The 22,056-nt window shown below is 40.9% G+C and overlaps 1 protein-coding gene across 3 annotated transcripts in view; it reads left to right on the forward strand.

Annotated features, from left to right (window-relative positions):
• The window catches only part of LOC102800249 (inositol 1,4,5-trisphosphate-gated calcium channel ITPR1), a 72,166-nt gene extending 50,110 nt beyond the window's left edge, over window positions 1–22,056 (forward strand). For all 3 annotated transcript variants that reach the window (XM_035915849.2, XM_006808797.2, XM_006808798.2), the window contains 18 exons: window positions 3,239–3,422; window positions 3,582–3,835; window positions 4,501–4,701; window positions 4,793–4,903; window positions 5,164–5,259; window positions 5,480–5,623; window positions 5,740–5,847; window positions 5,968–6,160; window positions 7,362–7,484; window positions 10,029–10,204; window positions 11,848–12,012; window positions 12,490–12,679; window positions 12,787–12,879; window positions 14,572–14,708; window positions 15,559–15,724; window positions 19,015–19,175; window positions 19,871–20,032; window positions 20,692–22,056. In XM_035915849.2, coding sequence (XP_035771742.1) covers window positions 3,239–3,422; window positions 3,582–3,835; window positions 4,501–4,701; window positions 4,793–4,903; window positions 5,164–5,259; window positions 5,480–5,623; window positions 5,740–5,847; window positions 5,968–6,160; window positions 7,362–7,484; window positions 10,029–10,204; window positions 11,848–12,012; window positions 12,490–12,679; window positions 12,787–12,879; window positions 14,572–14,708; window positions 15,559–15,724; window positions 19,015–19,175; window positions 19,871–20,032; window positions 20,692–20,778 — 2,751 coding nt within the window. In that variant the 3' untranslated portion in view covers window positions 20,779–22,056. The remainder of the gene's footprint in view (window positions 1–3,238; window positions 3,423–3,581; window positions 3,836–4,500; window positions 4,702–4,792; window positions 4,904–5,163; window positions 5,260–5,479; window positions 5,624–5,739; window positions 5,848–5,967; window positions 6,161–7,361; window positions 7,485–10,028; window positions 10,205–11,847; window positions 12,013–12,489; window positions 12,680–12,786; window positions 12,880–14,571; window positions 14,709–15,558; window positions 15,725–19,014; window positions 19,176–19,870; window positions 20,033–20,691) is intronic.

The raw sequence follows: 22,056 nt of genomic DNA on the forward strand, positions 1-22,056 counted from the left end.
TGAGTGTAAAAGTCAGTAGGCGTATTAGCGTATGTGCTTTCCAGCCTGCGTGTGCTGGTACTGTACGAGCGTGTGTGTGTGTGTGTGTCTGTTTGAGTTATGTAATGGTAGGGGTGAGAGAGTGCTGGTGAGTGCTCTCCTGTGTTTGCTCTGGTTTAATCACTGTGTGTTATCCTAGCACCGCTCCTCATGCCTCACCCTATGCACCCTGCCTTCCTCCTCCCCTCCCTCCCCCACCTGCCCTGCAGGCCCACGCTTTAGCCGGCTGATGGAGGGCAGTTATATGAACAAAAAAGGACGGACAGGCATGACCATTACTGTCCCCTCAACCCTTCCCTCCTCAGGCATGCTGTGATGTGTGAGCAGCGAGTGGGCTGCCAGTGTTGTAGCTAATCCCCGTCTCTGTACTCCTCACTTTGTCATCAACTTGTTTATTGCACGATGGCCTTGGTTGGTAGGTCTCCCCTCCCCATGCTGCTGTCTCCTTGTTCCTAAGTTGGCAGAGTGTGTACGTGCAGGAGTGCTGCTGCTCAGTGGTGGAGGGCCAGGGTGGGGCACGAGGCTCGAGAATCTGCTTTGGGGCACAGTCACACAGTTATGTCATTGTTTCTTTAGAGGAAACTAGGCTGTAAAACCGGCGTATCCCTTCATTGAGTCATTAATAAGCCAGATAAATTCTCACTTTGGCTCCTTAATTGGTTTGTCACTATTTTTACTTTTGAATGAAAAATTTAGCACAGCTATTAAAAATGAAATTGCATCGCATGCAACCGCCGCAGTACAAACACATTTAAAACAATGTCCTTGGAGGAGCAGAAACAAAGCTTGCTTTGTCTATTTTTGCTTAACATTTTCCATGTGACTATCATTTACTGTGTTTGTTTTCCTAACTAGCCCAGTTCTACATCTAACCTGAAAAGACCATATGGTTATGTAACAAACTTTGAGAGCTGGCCTAGATACCACATCTGATAAGATTTTCTCCCTCCCTATCACTTGCTCTTGTTTCCCCTCTCCCGATCGTAGGTTCTTTCCCCTCCCTTTTGCCCCTTTTTCCCACTTCTTGGTATCTATCTTTTGCCTCAAGCTTTTTTTTTTCTCACAACTTCCCACCATCTCCATATCTATATCGGTGTAAGTAGGCCAGGCTTCTCCCTTTCATGTAATTTTTTTCACCCTTTTAGTGTGGCAAAGCTGCTTTGGCTCGTCAAAGCTGTTCCATAGACTGTGCTGCTAACAGCTCTTACATAATCAAAACAACAGACCTGTGGGTTGGGACACGGTGTATACATCGGGCATGGAAGTGTCCTAATTCTGTGTGACCTCATTCCACAGCCAGCGATTAAATCCTCACATCACTGTAAAATTAGACCTGCTTCATTAGAGTTTATAATATTTTTTGAATAAAGATTGGTTTTCCTATAAAGAAGAGTTTTCTGATATAAAGTAACGATTTGTTGTTTGTTTTTTACTGTAAGCCGAGACAGTGTGCTAATTTGTTAAGAAAAAGTTTGACCGTTTATTTGTTTTCTTTCTTTCTATTTTATCTCTTAAATTTTCTACTATTTTTTTATTAGCTTGTTTTGTTTAAACATTACACCAAAAGATATTAAATTTTCCCATGGTATAACCTCCATACTATATACAATGAGGGGAAAAAAACTCTTTGATCCACTGCTGAATTTTTTTTATGGTCGTTTTAATAAAGAGAGATGAAACCTCAACTAAAAATCAAGAAAACCACATACACATACATAGAAGTTACAAATATATTAGCATGTCATTGATCGAAGTAAGTATTTCATCCCCGATAACCAAGCCAGAATTCCGACTCCCACAGATTACAGCCAATCAATTACAGATGCTCCTGATCTCAACTCTATATGTGTGTAAAGCACACCTGTCCAGAGAATCAGTTTCTTCCATTTCAACCTCTCAACCATCATGGGCGTGTCCAAAGAGCTTTCAAAGGATGTCAGGGGCAAGACTGATCTCACCAAAGCTAGAATGGGCTACAAGACCATCAGCAATAAGTTTGGTGAGAAAGTGGCAACTGTTGGTGAGATTATTGGGAAATAGAAGTGATAATCAGTTGCCCTCGGTCTGGAGCTCCATTCAAGATATTTCTTCGTGGGGGGAGGATGATCAAGAGACAAGTACATGGGAGGAGCATTTTAATGATCTGAAGGCAGTTGGGGCCACAGTCACCAAGAACCCCATTAGTAACACACTACACCATAATGGACTGAAGTCTTGTAGCGTCTGCAAGGTTAAGAAGGCACATTTACAGGCCCACCTTCAGTTTGCCAGTGAACATCTAAATGACTCAGTTAAGGTTTGGGGCAAAGTGCTGTTGCTTTGGCATTAACTGGACCTGCCATGTTTAGAGGAATGAAATGCTGGGTATCACCCAAAGAACACCATCACCACAAGCATGGAGGTCAAAATATTATGCTTTGGGGTTGTTTTTCTGCTAAGGGTACAGGATGACTTCACCACATAAGGGGCCAGTGGACGGGGCCATGTGTCATAAAATCTTGGACAGGAACCTCCTTCTCTCAGCCACAACACTGAAGATGGGTTGTGGATGGCTCATCCAGCATGACAAATATACCCCAAATATGCCAAGGCAACAAAGTAGTGTCTAAAGTAGAAGCACATTAAGGATAATGAGTGGCCTAGCCTATCTTCAGACCTCAGTCCTGTAGAAAATCTGTGCAGAGAGCTCAAGCTTTGAGTTCTCAAGCAACAGCCAAAAAACCTAAGGGTTTTAGAGAGTTTCTGTAAAGAGGAGTGGGCCAAAGGTGTGCAAACCTGGTGACCAACTAAAACAATCATCTTAGCGTTGTGCTTGCCAACAAGGGTTTCTCCACCAACTGCTAAGTCATGTTTTGCATTGGGCTCAAATGTGTTTTTTCTGGATTTTTGGTTGATATTCTAATTAAAACTACCATAAAAATCAAAAACTGTTCATTTCTTTGTATGTGAGCAAACTTACAAATTCAGCAGGCGATCAAATAATTATTTCCCCACTATATATGATAATCTTATCAGCATAGTAGCAGATTGCTTTTCTGTTGATCAACTACTCTTATTCCGGTTTTTTATATTGCAGGTGAGCATCAACGCATTCAGCAAAGAATTTGACACCACTGAATGTTCGTTTCCATTTTACAGTGACACAGCATGTACCGTGGTTTTTTTAATAATTCCAGTTTGCTCTTCTTTGTGTCTCCAGCGCTCATTCTTTTGCCGTCTGACAGAAGACAAAAAATCAGAAAAGTTCTTCCGTGTCTTTTATGACCGCATGAAGTCAGCCCAGCTCGAGATCAAAGCCACGGTGACAGTAAATACAAGCGACCTGGGAAACAGGAAAAGAGACGATGACAGCCAGGACAAAGAGCCCCCTGTTCGCAAAAAAGGTCAGAGGTCACCTGTAGGGTTGTTAACACTAAACAACGCCCAGTTTGAAAACTGCTGATTTCATGTTTATTTCTAAATTTAAAATAGGAAAAAAAAATATTTGAAGGTTCTTTTAGTTGTGACTCAGTTTATAGTACGAGTTCTATGTCTCTATATAGCAAAAGACCCAGCTGTGGTGATGACAGAAGACGTGAAAGAGCAGCTATTAGAGGCCTCGTCTGCCACAAAGAAAGCCTTTAACTCTTATCGGCGAGAAGCTGACCCCGAGGACCACTTCACCTCAGCAGATGGTCAGCCCAGCACGGGGGACAAGAACCAGGATGAAGGAGAGATGAGTTTTGTGATTGTTATCATGCAGCCTATCCTTCGCTTTCTCCAGCTACTTTGTGAGAATCACAACCGTGACCTACAGGTGGGTCAGACTGAGCGTCGCAAATTTAGTTTTACAGATTTACTTTAGAGTGAGTCCAGTTGTACTTCCTTTTAATATTAAACTGAAGCCTTTAGAATCCAGACACAATTTCCAATGTTTTTTATTACCAGTGCCAATAGCTATGTATGTCTTTGTAAAGTATCTTTATTTGCAGAGATATCAGGGCTTCAAGTTTCTTCTATTCAGAGAGCCTCGCATGTATTTGTTTTCCACTGAGCTTGTAAAGCAGAGATTTTCTGTTACTAAGCTCTTGAGTCTTGAGGATTCAGGCTCTGTTTAATCAGTTTTAGTTTCTACTGATGTATCTGCAGAGGATGTTGGTTCTTAGTAGCTCTTTGCGTCAAGGCTTGTTTAGAGACTTAAACAGTACCACTAATTGTACTTCCCTCCCCCAAGATCCCCCAAGATGTACAAAATGAGATTTTATCAACTGTTTACTCATATGCAGGTTTCTAAAAAGACTATTATTTTGATAGAATAATTGTATTTTCATGTATAGATATTTGCTTACCTGCTTGTTAATATATGCCATGTTGTTATGCAAAAACAGACATCCACTAGCATGCACGAGCTGTTCCACTCTTGAATTTGATGTTGTTTACGTGCTGGTTAACTGCGTGAAACGTTCACTGTTTTTTTCCTAGAACTTCCTTCGTTGCCAAAACAACAAGAACAACTACAACCTTGTGTGTGAGACGCTTCAGTTTCTAGACTGTATCTGTGGCAGCACCACAGGCGGCCTCGGTCTGCTCGGACTCTACATCAATGAGAAGAATGTTGCTCTCATCAACCAAACACTGGAGAGTCTAACAGAGTACTGCCAAGGCCCTTGCCATGAAAACCAGGTACAAAAGACACTGAACGGTGAAGGAAGTTATAACTCTTAAGACAATGTCTTTTTTTTTTTTAAAATACAGTTATTCCTTTCTCCCCCAGAATTGCATTGCCACTCATGAGTCCAATGGCATTGATATCATTATTGCCCTAATTCTTAATGACATTAACCCACTTGGGAAGAAGCGGATGGACCTGGTTTTAGAGCTCAAGGTAAGTTGAGCCAGATCTCACTTTTACTTTAAGACTAGAGTTTAAAAAATGAGGGGGGAAACGCTGTAGTTTCCTTTCACAGCAGTAACACCAATAGGCTTGATGTGAAAGAGCAGGAAATTCACCCGTCTGAGCTAGATCTTCTGCATACCTGCCAAGAAAAATAGCAGCAGTCTATTTTCCTAGAGCACCAGGTTTTCTGCCTGCTTTACTTGGATGAAGAAACTGTAGTTCTTATCTTTTCCCATTCTGACTCTCAGAACAATGCATCTAAGCTGCTGCTCGCCATCATGGAAAGCCGTCATGACAGTGAGAATGCTGAGAGGATCTTGTACAATATGAGACCTAAAGAGCTGGTGAGAACCTGTTGTTGTCCATCTTGTCCTTGAGTCCTGAGCTGCTATTTCTACATCAAATGCAAAATCTACTCAGCTATAACCTTGTTTTTGTTAGTAGATAACAACAAGAGCAAAGAGACAGATTCATTTGATGTTACCCTGTAAAAATACTAGGGTGTGTTATATATATATATATATATATATGTGTGTGTGTGTGTGTGTATGTGTGTGTCTGCAGGTGGAAGTGATAAAGAAAGCCTATCTGCAGGGGGAGGTTGAGTTTGAAAACTCAAAGGAGGAGGAGGATAACGGAGAAGAAGAGGAACATGATGCTGCTTCACCCCGAAATGTTGGACACAACATTTATATCTTAGCTCACCAGGTGTCTTATTTATCTCTTTTTGCAGAATCTGTATATGCTGTATTTTAGAAACATGCATTTTCCTTTTGTTGTCCCTTGTAACCAACTCACTTGTTACCTATGTGTCCTTTATACAGTTGGCACGTCATAATAAAGAGCTGTCCTTGATGTTAAAGCCAGGAGTGTCTAGTGGAGAGGGGGATGAGGCCTTGGAGTTCTATGCCAAACACACTGCTCAGATAGAGGTCATAATGCACAACCCCTGTCACAGAATGTGAATCTGAACATGTTTTCTGTACATTACGTCAGAAATGGTCACAAATTGTGGGCTTCCCTCGGAGGTGACTGTGAGTCTCTCTCTGCAGATTGTGCGTCAGGACCGCACCATGGAGGAGATAGTTTTCCCTGTACCCAACATCTGTGAGTTCCTAACTTCAGAGTCAAAGCTCCGGGTGTACTACACCACAGAGAGAGATGAGCAAGGCAGCAAGATCAATGACTTCTTCCTTCGAGCAGAGGACCTCTTTAATGAGATGAACTGGCAGAAGAAACTCAGAGGTGAGTTTGTCTTCTGTGTGTGTGTGTGTGTGTGTGTGTGCGCGCGCAAACAACAGTCTATCAAGATGCTCCCCTGACTGTTTTGACAGAGAGTAACTACAGGTGGAGAAGGTGAGAGTCTGTGTACTAAAACAGGTACTGAAACATGTGGCAACATGCCCCTGTTGTTTCCTAATGGCAAGTACAACTTCCGTGCATTTTTTTTTTCTGGGAATACTGTGCTTCATGGATAGCTGAAATTCTTTGTGTGTAATTTGCATACTCTATTGGGTGTTTTACTTTCTTTTTTTCCACAAACATGCAGGTCATGTGAAAGGGGAAACTCCAACTTAGCCGTAGTTATAAATGTGGGTCTTTTTTATGTGTATTTAAGTGATAGACTGGTGGTGACCTCCCTCCTAAATGCAGGATAGAGCTCAATCCCAGCGAGCCCGAACAGGATAAGAGTGTTTGGAAAATGGATGAAAGGATGTGCATCAGCACCTTGATGGCAGGGCTAAATATGTCATCCTGTGTGCGCTCATGTTATGCATGTGCATGTTTCCACTGTCTAAAAGCGGACAGGGGTTTTCCACATTCTTTGAGCCATGAAACATTTATACAGTAACCTTATGAATCACAAGTGAGAGCGTGCTTACGCATGCACACAAACATACACACGCAGACCCACACCCACACTCATTCACACTTCTAATTCACATACTTCATACCCACACAAACCCTTATTTTGTCTTTCACGTAAAGGAGGGGATGGACAGAGAAAAGTCCCTGCATCTGTTTTTTTTTTCTTTTCCAATTAAACCTGAGTAGGCAAAATGTTGTGTTAAAAGGTCGAGGTGACATGTTTTGTATCGTGAACTTTTAAACCATTCATTTTGTTTTTGACAGCTACGCTTACTTCATATTTACATATCAAAGACACTGAAGCCGAACTTCCTCAGTTCTTCTTTTCAAACTTGCAGCTTGTTGATGCATAAACCAAATACTGAAATCAGCTGAACATGCTGGTCCCTTATATGTCATTTATTCTGCATAAGTTTTAAATATTCAAAGCTTCTCAAATATAAGAATTTACTTTTAGGTTATTTGAATTCAAACTGCTGAATTGGTATTTCAACATATGCAACCCGCCAACTTCACTTTTGGCTTTTGGAGCAGATTTTCAAAATAGAATCTGTTTTGTCTTTCTTCTTCCCTTTAGCCCAGCCGGTGCTGTACTGGTGCTCAAGAAACATGTCAGTGTGGAGTGGCATCTCCTTCAAGCTGGCTGTGCTCATGAATCTCCTGGTCTGCTTCTTCTACCCCCTCGAAGGGGTACATGGAGGTCAGTGAGGTGGCACCTGAGTATGAACTGTGACTGCGCGCACATCCTGTTGCTAAAATAGGCGCAAGCATTTCTGCAACATTTCCAGTTAGTCAATCGTTTTAGACTAAAACTTTGACACATTTCATTTGACGCTTTCTGTCAGGTGTTCCGATGAGGCTGCCTATCAGTCATTCATGCATGTGACATGCTCACAGACCGTATAGAGATTTTCTTTTTTTCTTTGAATGTAGATATTGTTTCGATGCTGTTTTGCTTGAAACGATTTGTATCTAGCGCCATGATGTTGCAATCAGATTTCTTTCGAAACAAGGGTCAGACAAAGGTTATGTACTCAGGGGGAAAAACAGGAAGGACAGGGGCTCATTGACATGTTTTCTTCCTGCTTCAAAGCAAATCTATAACATTCTATAACTCACAATGGGTTGAGAAATGCAAATATAGACAGCTGTGTAGAAGTTTTCTAAAAATGATAATAATGTTGTGAGGCAACAATGACTTAGGAATCAAGTTTTAAAAACGACACCAAAAAGAAAGAATCTGTAATGTACAGCATGCTACACACCCAGAGAGGTACACTTTAAAGAGCTGGGTGACTCTGCTGGACATGGCCACTGACCCACTGATCTCATTCTGCCACGGTGTTCTTACATGCTGACTTCTAATCACCTGGTAATCTGTGTTTGAGACACACCCGCAGTAACACCATTGCCCTTAAAGCTTCAGCTCATATTTACCTTGTAGTTCTATGGAAACCATAATAAACAGAGGAGTGGTGCACTTTAATTTACTGTAAACTGAGCCTGCATTGTCTTAGGTAGCACAAGCCATATATACACCACCGTATACACATATGGTGGTTGAGAAAGTCCCACTTTACACTAACAAGACAAACTGTCAAGTCCGCCTTAGCAATGTGTGCATTCCTTTTTCTGCTCTTTTTGTTAAAGTCTTCTCACAATCTTTCAAAAAAAAAAAAAATCAAACAATGAACCCATTTCCAGGAAAGAAGTTTGCCTTGCTTTAGCAATCAGCACTTTATTTTGCCTTAACAGCTTTTCTGATGGGTTTGTGAATTATGTGTGATGACAAAAAATACTACATTTTGAAATCAAAACTAAAATCTTGTGCAGTTTCTCATAACGTCACCAACAAGGTCTTACTGAACCACTTGACCTGTGTGCGAGACTCCAGCATACCTTTGGCTTAACCCTCTCAGGCTCAAATTAAACTTTTTGTTGCTAATGCACAACCAAGTCCTGCAGTGGTACTTCTGAGTAAAAAAAAAAACTAATGAAATATGTATGTGGGATAATCAGGTTGTTAGTTTTTAACTCTTGCAAATCTGCAATGCCTGCCTGGAGAGGGTTAAACAGTCACTTTTATGGCTTTCGGCCTATGCCTTTGCATACATTGCTCTCTCCTAGCTCAACGCCCTCCTTTGCTTGAAGCTTTAGAATGAGGGTTATAAGAGCAGGAAATCTACGTCAGTGTGTTCTGCCTGCATGCATGAGTGACTGGCTTTTGGTGAATAGCTGTGGCTAGCGTCACACACCCATGATACATAATCACAATCAAACAGCGCACGCTTTTTCAGCTTTTCGACTGCAGACTTTCTTGCTGTTTGCACACAATCATTTGCCTGCACATTAACCTTAGGTGTGCAGCACATGCAAAGCTTGTGAGTGCACGTAAACGCCCCTCTTTCAGTCTGCGGCATCACTCGAGCTGTGCGTTCCTCCCCGCTCATCCCACATGAATCTTTCAGCGGAGGTATTTTTAGAGAACAGTGTTATGCAAGTGGCACCTGTCATGTGATCTCAACAGGGACTGGGGAGGGAGAGGAAAAAAGGAGAGACAGTGAAGGAGAGAAGGGAATAGGGGAAGGCAAGGTGGGAGGAAACAAAGAGTGAGAGGGAAGGTAAAGAGCGGTGCCTTCATTGTAATATCCCCCCCTCTATTTTCTCACCCACTGCCGCACTTTTTCATCTTTTTCAATCTATTAAATTCTACCCCATTTATTTTCCTCATGTATCCGCTCCCTGAGGTCCATCTGTGAATAGACTTCACGGAGTTCTTACAATAATGCACACGTTTTAGAAAAGACATTGCTTAAAGAGGCAGCAGGTTAGGTATGGCCTTGTTTTTAGGCTCCTGAAACATGGATTTAGCTTGAGTGACACACTGTCACATGAAACCCCTGACTAGGACACTAATCCTGGATTTACCACAGGATCAGGAGGAACATCAGGTGCGCACGCTAACGCAAGAAACTTTGTCATACACTTTAGGTGTTATGTAATTGGCTCTTTTTGAGTTCAAAGTCTCCAAAGTAGGAAGAAGATAGCGGATCTCATAAAAAAAAAAAGTTGGATGATACTGAAAAGTTCCAGACTGTACATGTATCCTCTCAACATGTCCTTTCATATTTCACATGTGTCACAGTTACTGTATAACGAGTTGGCTGGTTTGTGCATGTATACCCTATAGCTTGTTTGTGCTTTGCACATTTAATTGTCTTCATGTGTTATTTATTACCTGCAGGTATCCTGGATCCACATTTATCTGCCCTTTTGTGGATGGGAGTCTTGGCAGCGCTGTTCATTGTTATCATCATGCCACAACCACTGGGCATCGGTGCCTTGGTCACTGTCACAATCCTCCGTCTCATCTTCTCTGTGGGCCTGGAGCCCACGCTCTTCCTTCTGGGTGCTTTCAATGTAAGTGAGCTCACAGGGAGGGTCAGTTAACCCAAATCACCACCACCAGTGCCAAACATCCAATTGTGCATTTGTGAAAAGTTTTGTAAAAGTGAGTATTAGCTAATGCAAACGAATTAGAAATCGCTATAATAGGCAGATTATAACTGAATCCTTGGTTCAATCTTTCAAGCTAACATGGCAAACATTTTCTTATTTTCATTAATTCTCTAATCTATAAAGAATAACTCAATAAACTAAATATTTTAGGGCTTTTGGATTGGTCATTTCAACCTCCAAGCAGTTTGAAGTAGATGTCACACTGGGCTCTCAGAAATTGTTTCATAAGCTAACTGATCCATAATAATAATAATAATAATAGATGATGTGACAAGTGGGCAAACTGTCCAGAGTGTACCCCACCTCTTGCCCTGTGCCAGCTGGGATGGGCTCCAGCCCCACAGTGAGTCTGGATAAGCGTTAGAAACTTGATGCATCTAGCTTTTCAAATTTAGACTGACACGGCATTTTAAGTCTAAACTACCTACATGACAGACATTTTTTTTTTAATTTGGGTTTACTATTTCACCCACACCACTACTTTCACATACTCAGAAACCTTTGCCACACCAGTTCCACTTCTCCTTTCATCTCTCACTCACACTTGAGCCCACTTGGCATGCCAGTGCCACGTCTGCCTGTAGTGTTGCCCCCAGCCTTGTAGGCTGGCTGTGTTTGGCTGTACTTTGTGGTGTTAAGTGCGTCACTGGATCTCAAAGAGGGTTACACCGCCCCTTCACCCGCCAGAGATTTTCTAGATGTGCTCTTATATACTTTTACACACACACACACAATGCAAAATAAAGACTCAAGCGCGCGGTCATCTCTCCTTGTGCAGGCTGTGTTTACATGTACACACAAAAGCAGGTTATTGGGAGAAACCAGGTTAGGGCAAGAAATCAGAGAACAAGTTACCACGGACTGCAGTAGCTCCGGTACACTGAAATCTAGTTTATGCACAGCAGGTCAAATGTCTTCTGGCTATGTATATGACATATTTTAACCTTCTTTTTTTTTTTTTAAAGATTGGAATTGGAAAGGTTGGAATATTCAAATAAATATCATATTTTTACTGTGAAACTTAATTAATTGGTATTTAGTGTTAGTTTCATTCTTAGTCAGGCTATAGATTTTCATTATCTGGGTCAAAAGGCTGCAGAGTGTGTGACCTTTCTTTTCATCACTCTCCACTATTGTTGCATTGATACTACGCCTATCTGAACTCTCGATCAGCCAAATGTGCTCTTTTAAAAACCCCGTGGAGAAATTTGGTTAAACAGATGTGTCTGCTCGAGTCGTCAGCTTTCTCAAGCAGGTTTGCATTAACCGGGTTTCTGTTAATCCTTTAACCCGATTCAGGAAACAGAGTTTCTTGTTTGGATGATGTTCAAAAAAAACAAGTTACAGGTCACACACCGGGGTAAACACTTTGTGACTTTGTTTAGCTTAAAAGGCACCAGAGTCATACTGTTGTCAGGGCTTTCAGAGCTTGTCTTCAGCGAAGGCTGTTGTTGTTGTTGTTTTGTTTCTTAAGTTGAATATTAAAATGCTGATCCATTACTCAGTATTGTTGCTATTAAAGGCAGCTTGTCTTTATCTTTCAGGTTTGTAATAAGATAATCTTCCTGATAAGTTTTGTTGGCAATCGAGGAACCTTCACACGAGGCTACAAAGCCATGGTGATGGACTTTGAGTTCCTCTACCACCTCATCTACCTCATCATCTGCTGTTTGGGGGTCTTTGGCCATGTTTTTTTCTACAGTCTTTTGGTAAGACAATCACACAAATGAATTCGCTTTTTAAATACACATCCGTCCTGAGAAGAGATTAATACAGGCTGATTGAAACTGAACTATGACTAAAAGGGAGTTAATCACTATAGCAACCCACAAACCCCACCTATTTTTGTTTTTCTCATTAAACTGCAGTCATGATGCCTTCAGGGCCATATCCTCCTAGAAATTTCCTTTTTTGGTGTTTTAACAATGTTGTCGTTGAACTGTTGACTGCTATTCCCCAGTGCCTCAGGTCTGCTTTTTAGCGCATCGGTCTGAGTATCCAAGTGTTTCTCGATGTTTTCCTTTCACGTGGGTCCAAGCAGCTCAAAAAATAGCACAATCTTACACGAACATCTAATATTTTGCGGCAGACAGAAAATGCCAAATCATGCAAGGAAGCCAAGAAACCTCATGGTGTATTCTGATTCAGTCTTTTGTTCCTCTGTAATGTGTGCTTTGTTTCCGTAGCTGTTTGACCTGGTATACAGAGAGGAGACCTTGCTGAATGTGATCAAGAGTGTGACTCGTAATGGACGCTCCATCGTGCTGACCGCTGTGCTCGCCCTCATTTTGGTCTACTTGTTCTCCATCGTGGGTTACATATTTTTCAAGGATGACTTCATCCTGGAGGTGGACCATATCCCCAACACTACTATGAGTGAGGAGAGACTGCAATTATTTATCAGTTTTCCAAGTAGACCAATTATAGATTGTTAGCTCCACATTAAGAAAGGACAAGAAAACATTGCCTCCCTTCTTTTCTAGAAAGTGGAGGTAGTTTGGCAAGCGAGTTCCTGTCTGCAACAGTGTGTCATGGAGGTACTGATGAAAACTGCACTACCGATGCCCTCCAGGAAGGTAACAGGCAACGTCAGAGTCTTCCATTAATCTATAAATAGTGTTTAGATGTTGGAAGAAGGACTGGCACCCTCCTCTGAGATGTTTTAAAGACATTAGTTGTATGCATGTGTGTTTAACTTAAGGTTGAGATATGATTTTACATTCCTCTTCCCCTGACTACCCTGAGATAGGAGAATATCTTGAGGAAGATGGCAAATTACTGGAAGTCATGTCTAGTCTAGGTTTGATCTGTTGTTGGATATAATTGTGAAACAACAATAAGTGGAAAGGAAAACTGTTGCACTGTTTCCCTTTTTTATCCGCACTTCAATCCATGTGACTCGATTGTCTTTCATGTGCCTGCCATTTGACCTAAGCAACTCACATGCGACCTCATCAACCTTCATGTGACACAGATTAATGACAGTCACAAAAAAGGAATAAAATTTCCGGGGAACTTCCCGCCAGCTTTGTTGCCATCAATGCTACCCGTTTGAAAAACGGTTTATGTCTGGAGCTGGAACCAGAATGATGGTTGAAAATATTTTCAGCGATGTGACTCATAAACTGGACCGTTCTCCATGTTTACATTTTCTCCACAGAGAAACTATAAACTCTCCCGGGGTTCACCATCTGAGTTTCCTTCCCTCTGCCATCATCACCGACATAGCAATAAAAATACTTTGGCCCAAAACAGCAAAGAGATCACGTGTTCTACTCTGTTTGATTTGACTTTGACTATCTTACATTCCAGGCAAACAAACACTTTTGCTTTGACTTAGAGGCTTCACAGCATGAACCAAAACATACCAGCATGGCTGCATCAAAGTCAAGGATATTTTATAATAGAATTTAACGAATGACTACATGGATAATTCCACTTCCTACTGTAGAGAATTATTCTACATGTATTATTTATCATAAACCAATTCATAAATGCTGAATATGAACATTGCAACCACTATGTCACGGCATCTCAGTTATACAGCATCGAAAAGTTTCTAATGCAGTCAATGCATCTTGAGTGTGATGTCACACGATTTGATATGAAGTCCATTAACTCTATTTGATAGCTGAATAAATGTGGAACAAAGTCAACACCTATACTGATAGATAATAAATATTCATAGGTTATAGGGTGCATTTTTCAAAATCAAAGATTGCTAAATGTATTATAAGACTGTGGGAGCAGCCATCGATCAGCTAACTGCAGTGCATCTGCGCCTCACAGCCCCTCAGTGCATGTGGTTGAGATATATATACATATATACAAATATATATATAACAGCAAAAAAAGGGGCGATTAAAACCTAACAAATTTGGGTCAGGATATTGTTTTTTGTGCAACGACTCGAAAATAAATATGCATTTGCAGTTTATGACTTTATTGTATTTGAGCAGGCAGACAGTTATTTTAAAACTATGTCAGGCTGCTGTTATTTTCAGAGGTCAGTGTTTCGTCATGTTATTATCTGTTACAATCACTTCGAGTCACACCTTGTTGTTTTGATGCTAGATAAACAGAAGATTGCAGGTTCTATATGTGCTGATTTCCTGGTTGGATCAGTCCGGTCAAGCATTATAGTTTAAAGACTTGTTATAGGCTTTCTCTAGTGCTGCAGTGATGCGAATATGCAACAATGATTTATTTAATAGTCTCTTATTTAATTACTGTAATTATTAAACATGTTGTCCTTTCTGTTTCCTCAGATTTAGGGAATGACATTGAGGAGGACAACATGGAACGGACGTGCGACTCTTTACTTATGTGCATTGTTACTGTGCTGAGTCATGGGTTGAGGAGTGGAGGGGGAGTGGGGGATGTTCTTCGCAAGCCTTCCAAAGAGGTACGTGCAACTGCGATTAGGCCTCAGGCGCTATGTTGCATGTGTGTGCATGTGTATATGCGTGCGTTTTTGGCTGAGAAGGTGTAGCACCCGCAGCTGCGCCATGGATCATGTGAGCTCGCTATGAGCCACTAAACTTGTTTTTGTTTCAAAAGTATGGAGGTTTCGCAATGTTTCCTTACAGCTGCGCTGCCTCCGCCTTGTGTGAGAATTAAGCCTCAAAATAGAATTCCACTAAATGAAGGCTTAACCACTTATGATGTCAAAAGAGGATGTGAATGTCTCAATCACGCATTCGCAACTCGACTCTGAGACCCTTACTAGTTGTTAAAGCAAATTACAGCAGTCGTAGGACACGGGTGGCATGGTGGCTCCAACTTTATTTGGTTTGTCCCAAACAAGTGGGGGTAATATGCATTGTGTGGGTGGCAACTGCAGGGTGGTCGAAAGAATCCAGAGACAGGCTCATCCCATGACTTTCTAGAGCAATGAGTAAATAAGCAAAACGAGTCGGTGAATCTGACCGGCGTATCCGAGACGGGCTGCACCGCGTTGACCGGCTTTCCTGTCGTCTCTGTTACTGTAGCATCTGGCAGGTTATACCCACGGCTTTATGTTTCCATGAACAACCCTGACGACCAAGGTTAACCTCGTTTTATACTCATAACATCATCCACAACACCTGCTTACATAAAGGCCTGCCTTTTAGGTCATGCCATTAAATGGGACAGGGGGTCCTCATTGTTTCCCCTCCCTATATTAACCTCACTCAAATTAAAGTTTATAATTATTTTAATGTGGGATCATGACCCTAATGTCCATACAACCCTGTTTTTTGTATCTTACCCAGGAGCCACTGTTTGCGGCGAGAGTGATATACGACCTGCTGTTCTTCTTCATGGTCATCATCATTGTCCTGAACCTTATTTTTGGTGTAATCATTGACACCTTTGCTGACTTGAGGAGTGAAAAACAGAAGAAAGAGGAAATCCTGAAGACCTCGTGTTTTATCTGCGGTAAGACCGCTCAATCTAATGTGTTAAAGGGGATGTGTTGTTTTTTTCCATATACGTTATTACACATATATCCTATATGTATGCATATGTGTTTCAGACAGACGCGGAAATGAGAGGCTATAAAGAATGAGACCCAGTATAACCTTTGAATTATGCAAAGTTACTTTGCCAGAGTCCAGGAATAAAAATATGAGGAAGCTGCATAACTCTGTAGGAAAATAGTAAAAGACTCTCCCTCCTGACATGTTTGGCTTCCACATGGTGCCCTTTGCAAATTCCACTAGTGAGACATTATAGGCCAGGTGACTGCTCCAAAAAAAATTAAATAAATAACAATAGAGATAAAAGCTGATAATGTATAATTGCAGCTCAAATGCATACATACTTTAATGTTGTGTGTAACCTACAGGGTGTTGGCCACAGCTTTCTGTCTCAAGAACTTGTGTTGGAGTAACGTCCTGTGATGTTAGTCATGGGAACTTTAACTTTCCAGTGATGGGATGACTTGTCTTAACATAAGGGCAGTGTGCCAGCCCGGTAAGGCTGTGCTCTGTTGCTGGAAGGGCTCTGTGTGGTTTTAAAGACTGTTTGTTATTAGAACTCCTCCATAGTCTATCTAATATTACTTTATTCCCAAATTCTCCTCTTGGAATATTAGATTAGATTTGATTTTGGTGTATTTGTGGTTTGTGGTACGCCCATATTAGTTAGTCTATTCGTTTGTTCTTTCCCCCTCGTCTCTCCCGCCCTCCCTCCCCCTTCTCACTCTGCTGCCGTTCCAAAGAAGGCTGAGTCATGAGGGCTTCCTGCCACTGCTCTGCTCGCCTCCATAATTCATGTCTGTCTCACACGCACAGACATTTTCTCCCACTCGCTCGCTCACTAACTCGCACACACTTAATTTCCTTACCATATGTCTCGTGAGGCTTCGCCGATTGCCCGAACTTTGTGCCATCAGCCGCATGTCCTTATATGTACATTATATGTAAGTAAGTAGCTAAATAAGAACATGCCGTGCAGCGTGTCCGTGTCTCTGCTCATTACCGAGTGTAAGCCCAGAAGTACATGCTGTATGTGAGCATGTGTGTGCATGCGTATGTTGGGTCAGGCAGTCAGGACAAGTGGTAAGCATATGGAATGAGAACAGTATTATGTCACCCAGCCAGCCATCAGCTCTGACTCATTCATGTTAAATAAGGCCAGGCCACAGGGGGAGCTGCTGTCTCTATGGTTTCCAGAAGGACCACGAGAGAGCAGGAGATGCAGAGATTAGGGGCTCCGCAGGAGGATGTTAAGTGGCTCAACATCCTCTAGCTTGGTTTTATAAGCCATTGATCTTTCGCTCAGTCTCGTATTAGTCTTTAGGTCTTTGGGGGCTGTTGCCAATGATCGATTTACGTCATGAACTTCCTGCACAGGGATTTTTACCTGTAGCTTAATTTATTGTTGTGCAACAAATCAGGCTCACTGGCACGGTAAAATGACCTTCACCATCTTATTGGTTTGGTTTTCATGCTGCCGGTGTCCTTGTGTGAGCCTCTGCTTGCTTTTTTTTTTTCTTATCAAGCTGTAGAAGGTTTTTATCCTTGGGCCTTTTTTGTTCTGCATTTGTACATCAGTAACACTATTGTGCAGCCCCCTTTATTGAGTAGAAAGATTAGGGTTTATCGGCTTTTAGTGAGGACTAATTGGTTTCGTTGTGTGCATAATTATTATTAATGTGTAAAGTAAACCACGCATCGCTTTTGTAATGACAGGCTAGCAAAAAATATAGACTGAAATTTTAATTGCCATATTCAGAAAAGTAAGATTTTTTTCAGTCCACGTGACAAGTTAATCAATAAATGTGAAACTTGACTGTCTACTTTACAGAAGTGGTTTCAGTTATAAATCCAAAAATACCATCTTGAGAAAATTAACTTTAAGAACAATTCATCCATTTTCCAACCCGCTTATACAACCAGGGTCACAGGGGGAGCTGGAGCCTGTCCCTGCCCACATTAGCTAACAGGATGGGTGCAACCTGCTGGCTGTCAGTGTCACACTGGGTAATGTTTAAAAAAACTTTTAAGTTCATATATATATGAGTTTTAGTTTTCAGACAGATGGTCTCACATTTGACTCTAGAATACTTTAGACACCTGAGTTTGTGGTCAAATCATTGTCTTTAAGTGCCCAGTCCCTGTGCCACTGTGCATTAGGGGCAAATATCTCCAATATGGCCTCGTCTGTCCAAAGGAGTTTCAAGGGTCCTGTGGTTTGTTCAGACGCAATTTAGCAAAAATGTTCCTTTTAGAGAGAAAAAGCTTTTTCCTGTCAGTGCTTCCAAACAAGCCATACCTCTTCTGTCTTTCTCTAACCTTGCTCTCATGAACTTTAACATGTAACATGCTAACTGATGCCTGTAGAGTCAGAATTTCTCTGAGAATTGCACAGCCTGACCTTGGGGTGAATTTGCTGGGGCTTCCACACAGCTAAATGCTCCAGGCTAACAAACTGACAAAACTAATACTTTCATAGAGATGCTCACACTTGCTGATGGTAACTTTATTTACGTGATTAGCAGCACATAGCTGCTACTTACCCTCTTAATTCCCGTGGAAGCAGTAAGGGTCTACTTATTTTTTCTTTAGGACTTCTTAATTTCTGTATGAATGTTGCTTTATTCCTGGAAACTTCTCTTATTTGCAATTTGTTACCAATGTTATGTTATCTTTTGACAGTTTTTAATCAATTTTATTGTATACTTTGCATGTTGTTTATCTTGGTTCTGAGCAAATTTTTTAGACGTTTTAGACATTTTAGATCACTTAGTGCTGTCTGATTAGTGTCAAATGACAGTTACATGACAATAATAATAATAAGATACCTTTATTAATCCCACAAGTGGGAAATTTCATGTCTGACAGACAGATGGCCCCAAGAGCCAATGTCCTCAAGAGCCATTTTAAGCCAATAGAAGAACAAAGAGTCTTGCAGCAGATGGTTTGGCACCCATAGAGTCCTGACCTCAACACACTGAGCCAGTCTGGGGTTACAGAAGATACTGCGAAAGAGTGAATACAGAGAACAATTGTTTTTCAGGACGCAATGCAAGGAGACCCCTGTATCAGCAAAGTTTGATTAGATTTAACATTCACTGACATTCAACATTCACATTATTTTAGCAAATATTTATGAATTTAACTTGTTAAAATAATGTGCATTGCATTACTTACAAAACAGCAAGAAACATTGCTGCTTTATTTTTCCAAAACACACTGTGACCTCATGACAAAACTATTTGACAGGTCTGGAGCGTGACAAGTTTGACAACAAGACGGTGACCTTTGAGGAGCACATTAAAGAGGAGCACAACATGTGGCACTATCTGTTCTTTATCGTCCTGGTAAAAGTTAAAGATTCCACTGAATACACCGGCCCGGAAAGCTACGTGGCTGAGATGATCAAGGTAAACGCAAAGCATGCACACACCCTTAAAACAAAGAGCTAACTGATCTGGTTGTTTTGCAAGCCTATATGTTAAAAACTGATTGACTTCACTGTGAGACCGCACTGTCTTAGAACTAACAGTGTTTAAAATCAGAGGGAATGTCTGTAAAGACTGTAATCTGCAGAACTTTCTGCATAAAACTTGCTTAACCTCACAGCTTGATGACGTGAGTATCTTTGACATCATTCCCAAGCCATTTACTAGTAATCAGAGTGATCCTTGCAATACTCAGTCCTGAATTCAAGAGCGGTTTGGGGAGCATTTCCCTTTGTGTCACATTTTTATGGTAAGCAGTGCTCATCAGTTTATCCTACTGAGTCACACATAAACACGTACCAGCTTGTCACACACACACACACATCACACACCCTAGTAGATTGTGTTCTGCTTTTTTAATCTAAACTGACAGACATACCTGTCATGTCCATTTAAAACACAAACAGACCAATGGGAAGTATGTGCACCAGAAAGTCAGATTAGCCAAAACTCTTAAAGCTTAATAAGGAATCAGTCACGTGCACACTGTGATTTTCATCGCAGTAGTAGAAAGTTTTCCCAATTTTTCCATTGGTAACAATATTTTGAATTTGCCTGTTCATTAACTGTTAATAAAAGTAGTTCAACACTCGGCTGATGTTCTCTGTCAATGCCAGGAGCACAACCTGGACTGGTTCCCTCGGATGCGTGCCATGTCACTGGTGAGCAGTGATTCGGAGGGGGAGCAGAATGAAATCAGGAACCTGCAAGAGAAGCTGGAGTCAACCATGAAGCTGGTGACAAACCTGTCTGCGCAGCTGACTGAGCTCAAAGAACAGGTATATCATGTGACAGTCAACTAACTCCCTCGTTTTGTAATACACCGTCGAGTTTTTCTGTTTGCGTTTTTTTGGATTTAAAGCTTACTGCAACCAATATTAAACTCCAGTTGTTACACTTTGTATTGTTTACATCTTCATTTCTGACTTGCCTTTGTTTGCACACTATTGAGAAATCAGGGGGAAAATGTTATTTCTCATATGCTTGCGTGCTTACAGTCATGTGAAAACAGAAAGCTTTCACAGGACTCTAAGCAGTCCTGTGAAAATCCAAATAAACCCCGTGATTCAATAGCATGTAGAACCACCTATAACAACAATATCCTGAAATAATAGTTTTCTTTAAGACTGTGTCAGTGTCTCACATTGTTCTTTAAGTATTTTGGCCCACTCTTTTTTTAAAACAGAGTTTATTGAGTTTTGTGGGCATTCGGCCACTGCAACACCTTGATTCTTTTCTTTTTCAGCCATTCTGTTGTAGATTTGCTGAGCCAACCTTTAGAATGCTTTGGTAGGAGTCGCGAAGTTCCCTAATGAAAAGATTTGCACAGCTAACTGTCAAAAACTCCAAAGTCTATAAAAGCTTATGAGAATCAACATCAGTGATTCTATACTGAGATGATGCCTTTAAACTGTCTTGTTTTTTTCCCCCTATGCAGATGACAGAACAGAGGAAGCAGAAACAACGAATTGGACTTCTTGGTCACCCTCCTCACATGAACATCAATCCCCAGCAGCCTGCCTGAGGGGCCTTGGGGCCATTTTCACCAGTGCCTGAGCACCCGTAACAGTGTACAACATGTTAGCCAGGAGAATGCCAAAACATGTCCATCTCCAGTATCTATTTAGGTCAATGTATGGCTGTATTTTCCAAAACACTCCCTTAGACGTGAGTAAAAGTTATCTTGGTGTGTAGTATAGATGTGTCAGTGTGGGTGGAGTGTGCACGACGTGCCTCAGGACCTGAGAAGCCAGTCCTGTAAGTTTCTGTCTTCAGCTTTACTACCCTGAATGCCTTCTGCATCGGACCTGTCAGACAGCATGCCAAAGTTTAGCCATTGTTCCTGAGGGAATATTCCTCTCTAGTGGCCTTGTAACGAGGATTTCATCCTCTGTGTTGCACCAGCAAACTCAGGTCACATGTGGATTTGAAGTTTTGTTTGACCCCTACAACACGATATTTAATATTTTGCTTTCATCAGATGGCAATAAGAATGCTATTTAATATGCAATGACTAATTAAGAACTAACTAGTTTTGAGAATTTTGTTTGCTTTTTTTTATTTAAAATGATTTATCATGTATTTAAAATATAAGACAAAGCTGTAAACAACACTGAAGAGGTCACCAAGCTTTTCCAAAGCATATAAAGATGTTATTAAATCTGTAATCGTTTGTTTCTTTGTTTTTTAAGTCGAGAGAAAGCATTTGATACTACTTTCAGAATTCTTTGTAATCTCAAACTAAGGTCCTCCTTGTTCCAGGGCAGTTTATATAAGAAAAACAATCGTTGGGAATACATTGTAACTTTTTTTGAAGATAAATAATTCTGACCCGTTACAACTTTCTAGAAATATTTTTTGTATAATGAACATTATGGACTTCCTAGAGAGCTGAAGCTGTCTTGCGATTGTTTCACCCTGACACTGGGTCCATGATGTATTTAACAATGTGATTTATGTGGGATCTCATTAAAACCACAGATCCAAACATAAAAGATTTTTGGGAACAACATTATCTTCATTATCCTTGATATGTCTGCACTGACTTACTTAATCTTCGTTTAACCTGTTTAGATTGAAGCACTGATATTTTCTGTAGCACAGAAGCAATCGTTGCTATTTGTTTGGTCACTTTGTAAAGAATACAAAGACTGTGTTCATGTTAATGTGAAGAAAGAAAAAAACTACTAGATTGAATTTGGAGTGTTGTTAAACCAAACTCAACTTTTATACTTACTGATGGATTCTGTCTGAACTGTACATTGCATTCTTGGAGTCTATTTAAATAAATAAGTGTGTCAAA

This window comes from Neolamprologus brichardi, chromosome 5 (assembly GCF_056152115.1).
Source record: "Neolamprologus brichardi isolate AB-2024 chromosome 5, ASM5615211v1, whole genome shotgun sequence".
Classification (NCBI taxonomy): domain Eukaryota; kingdom Metazoa; phylum Chordata; class Actinopteri; order Cichliformes; family Cichlidae; genus Neolamprologus; species Neolamprologus brichardi.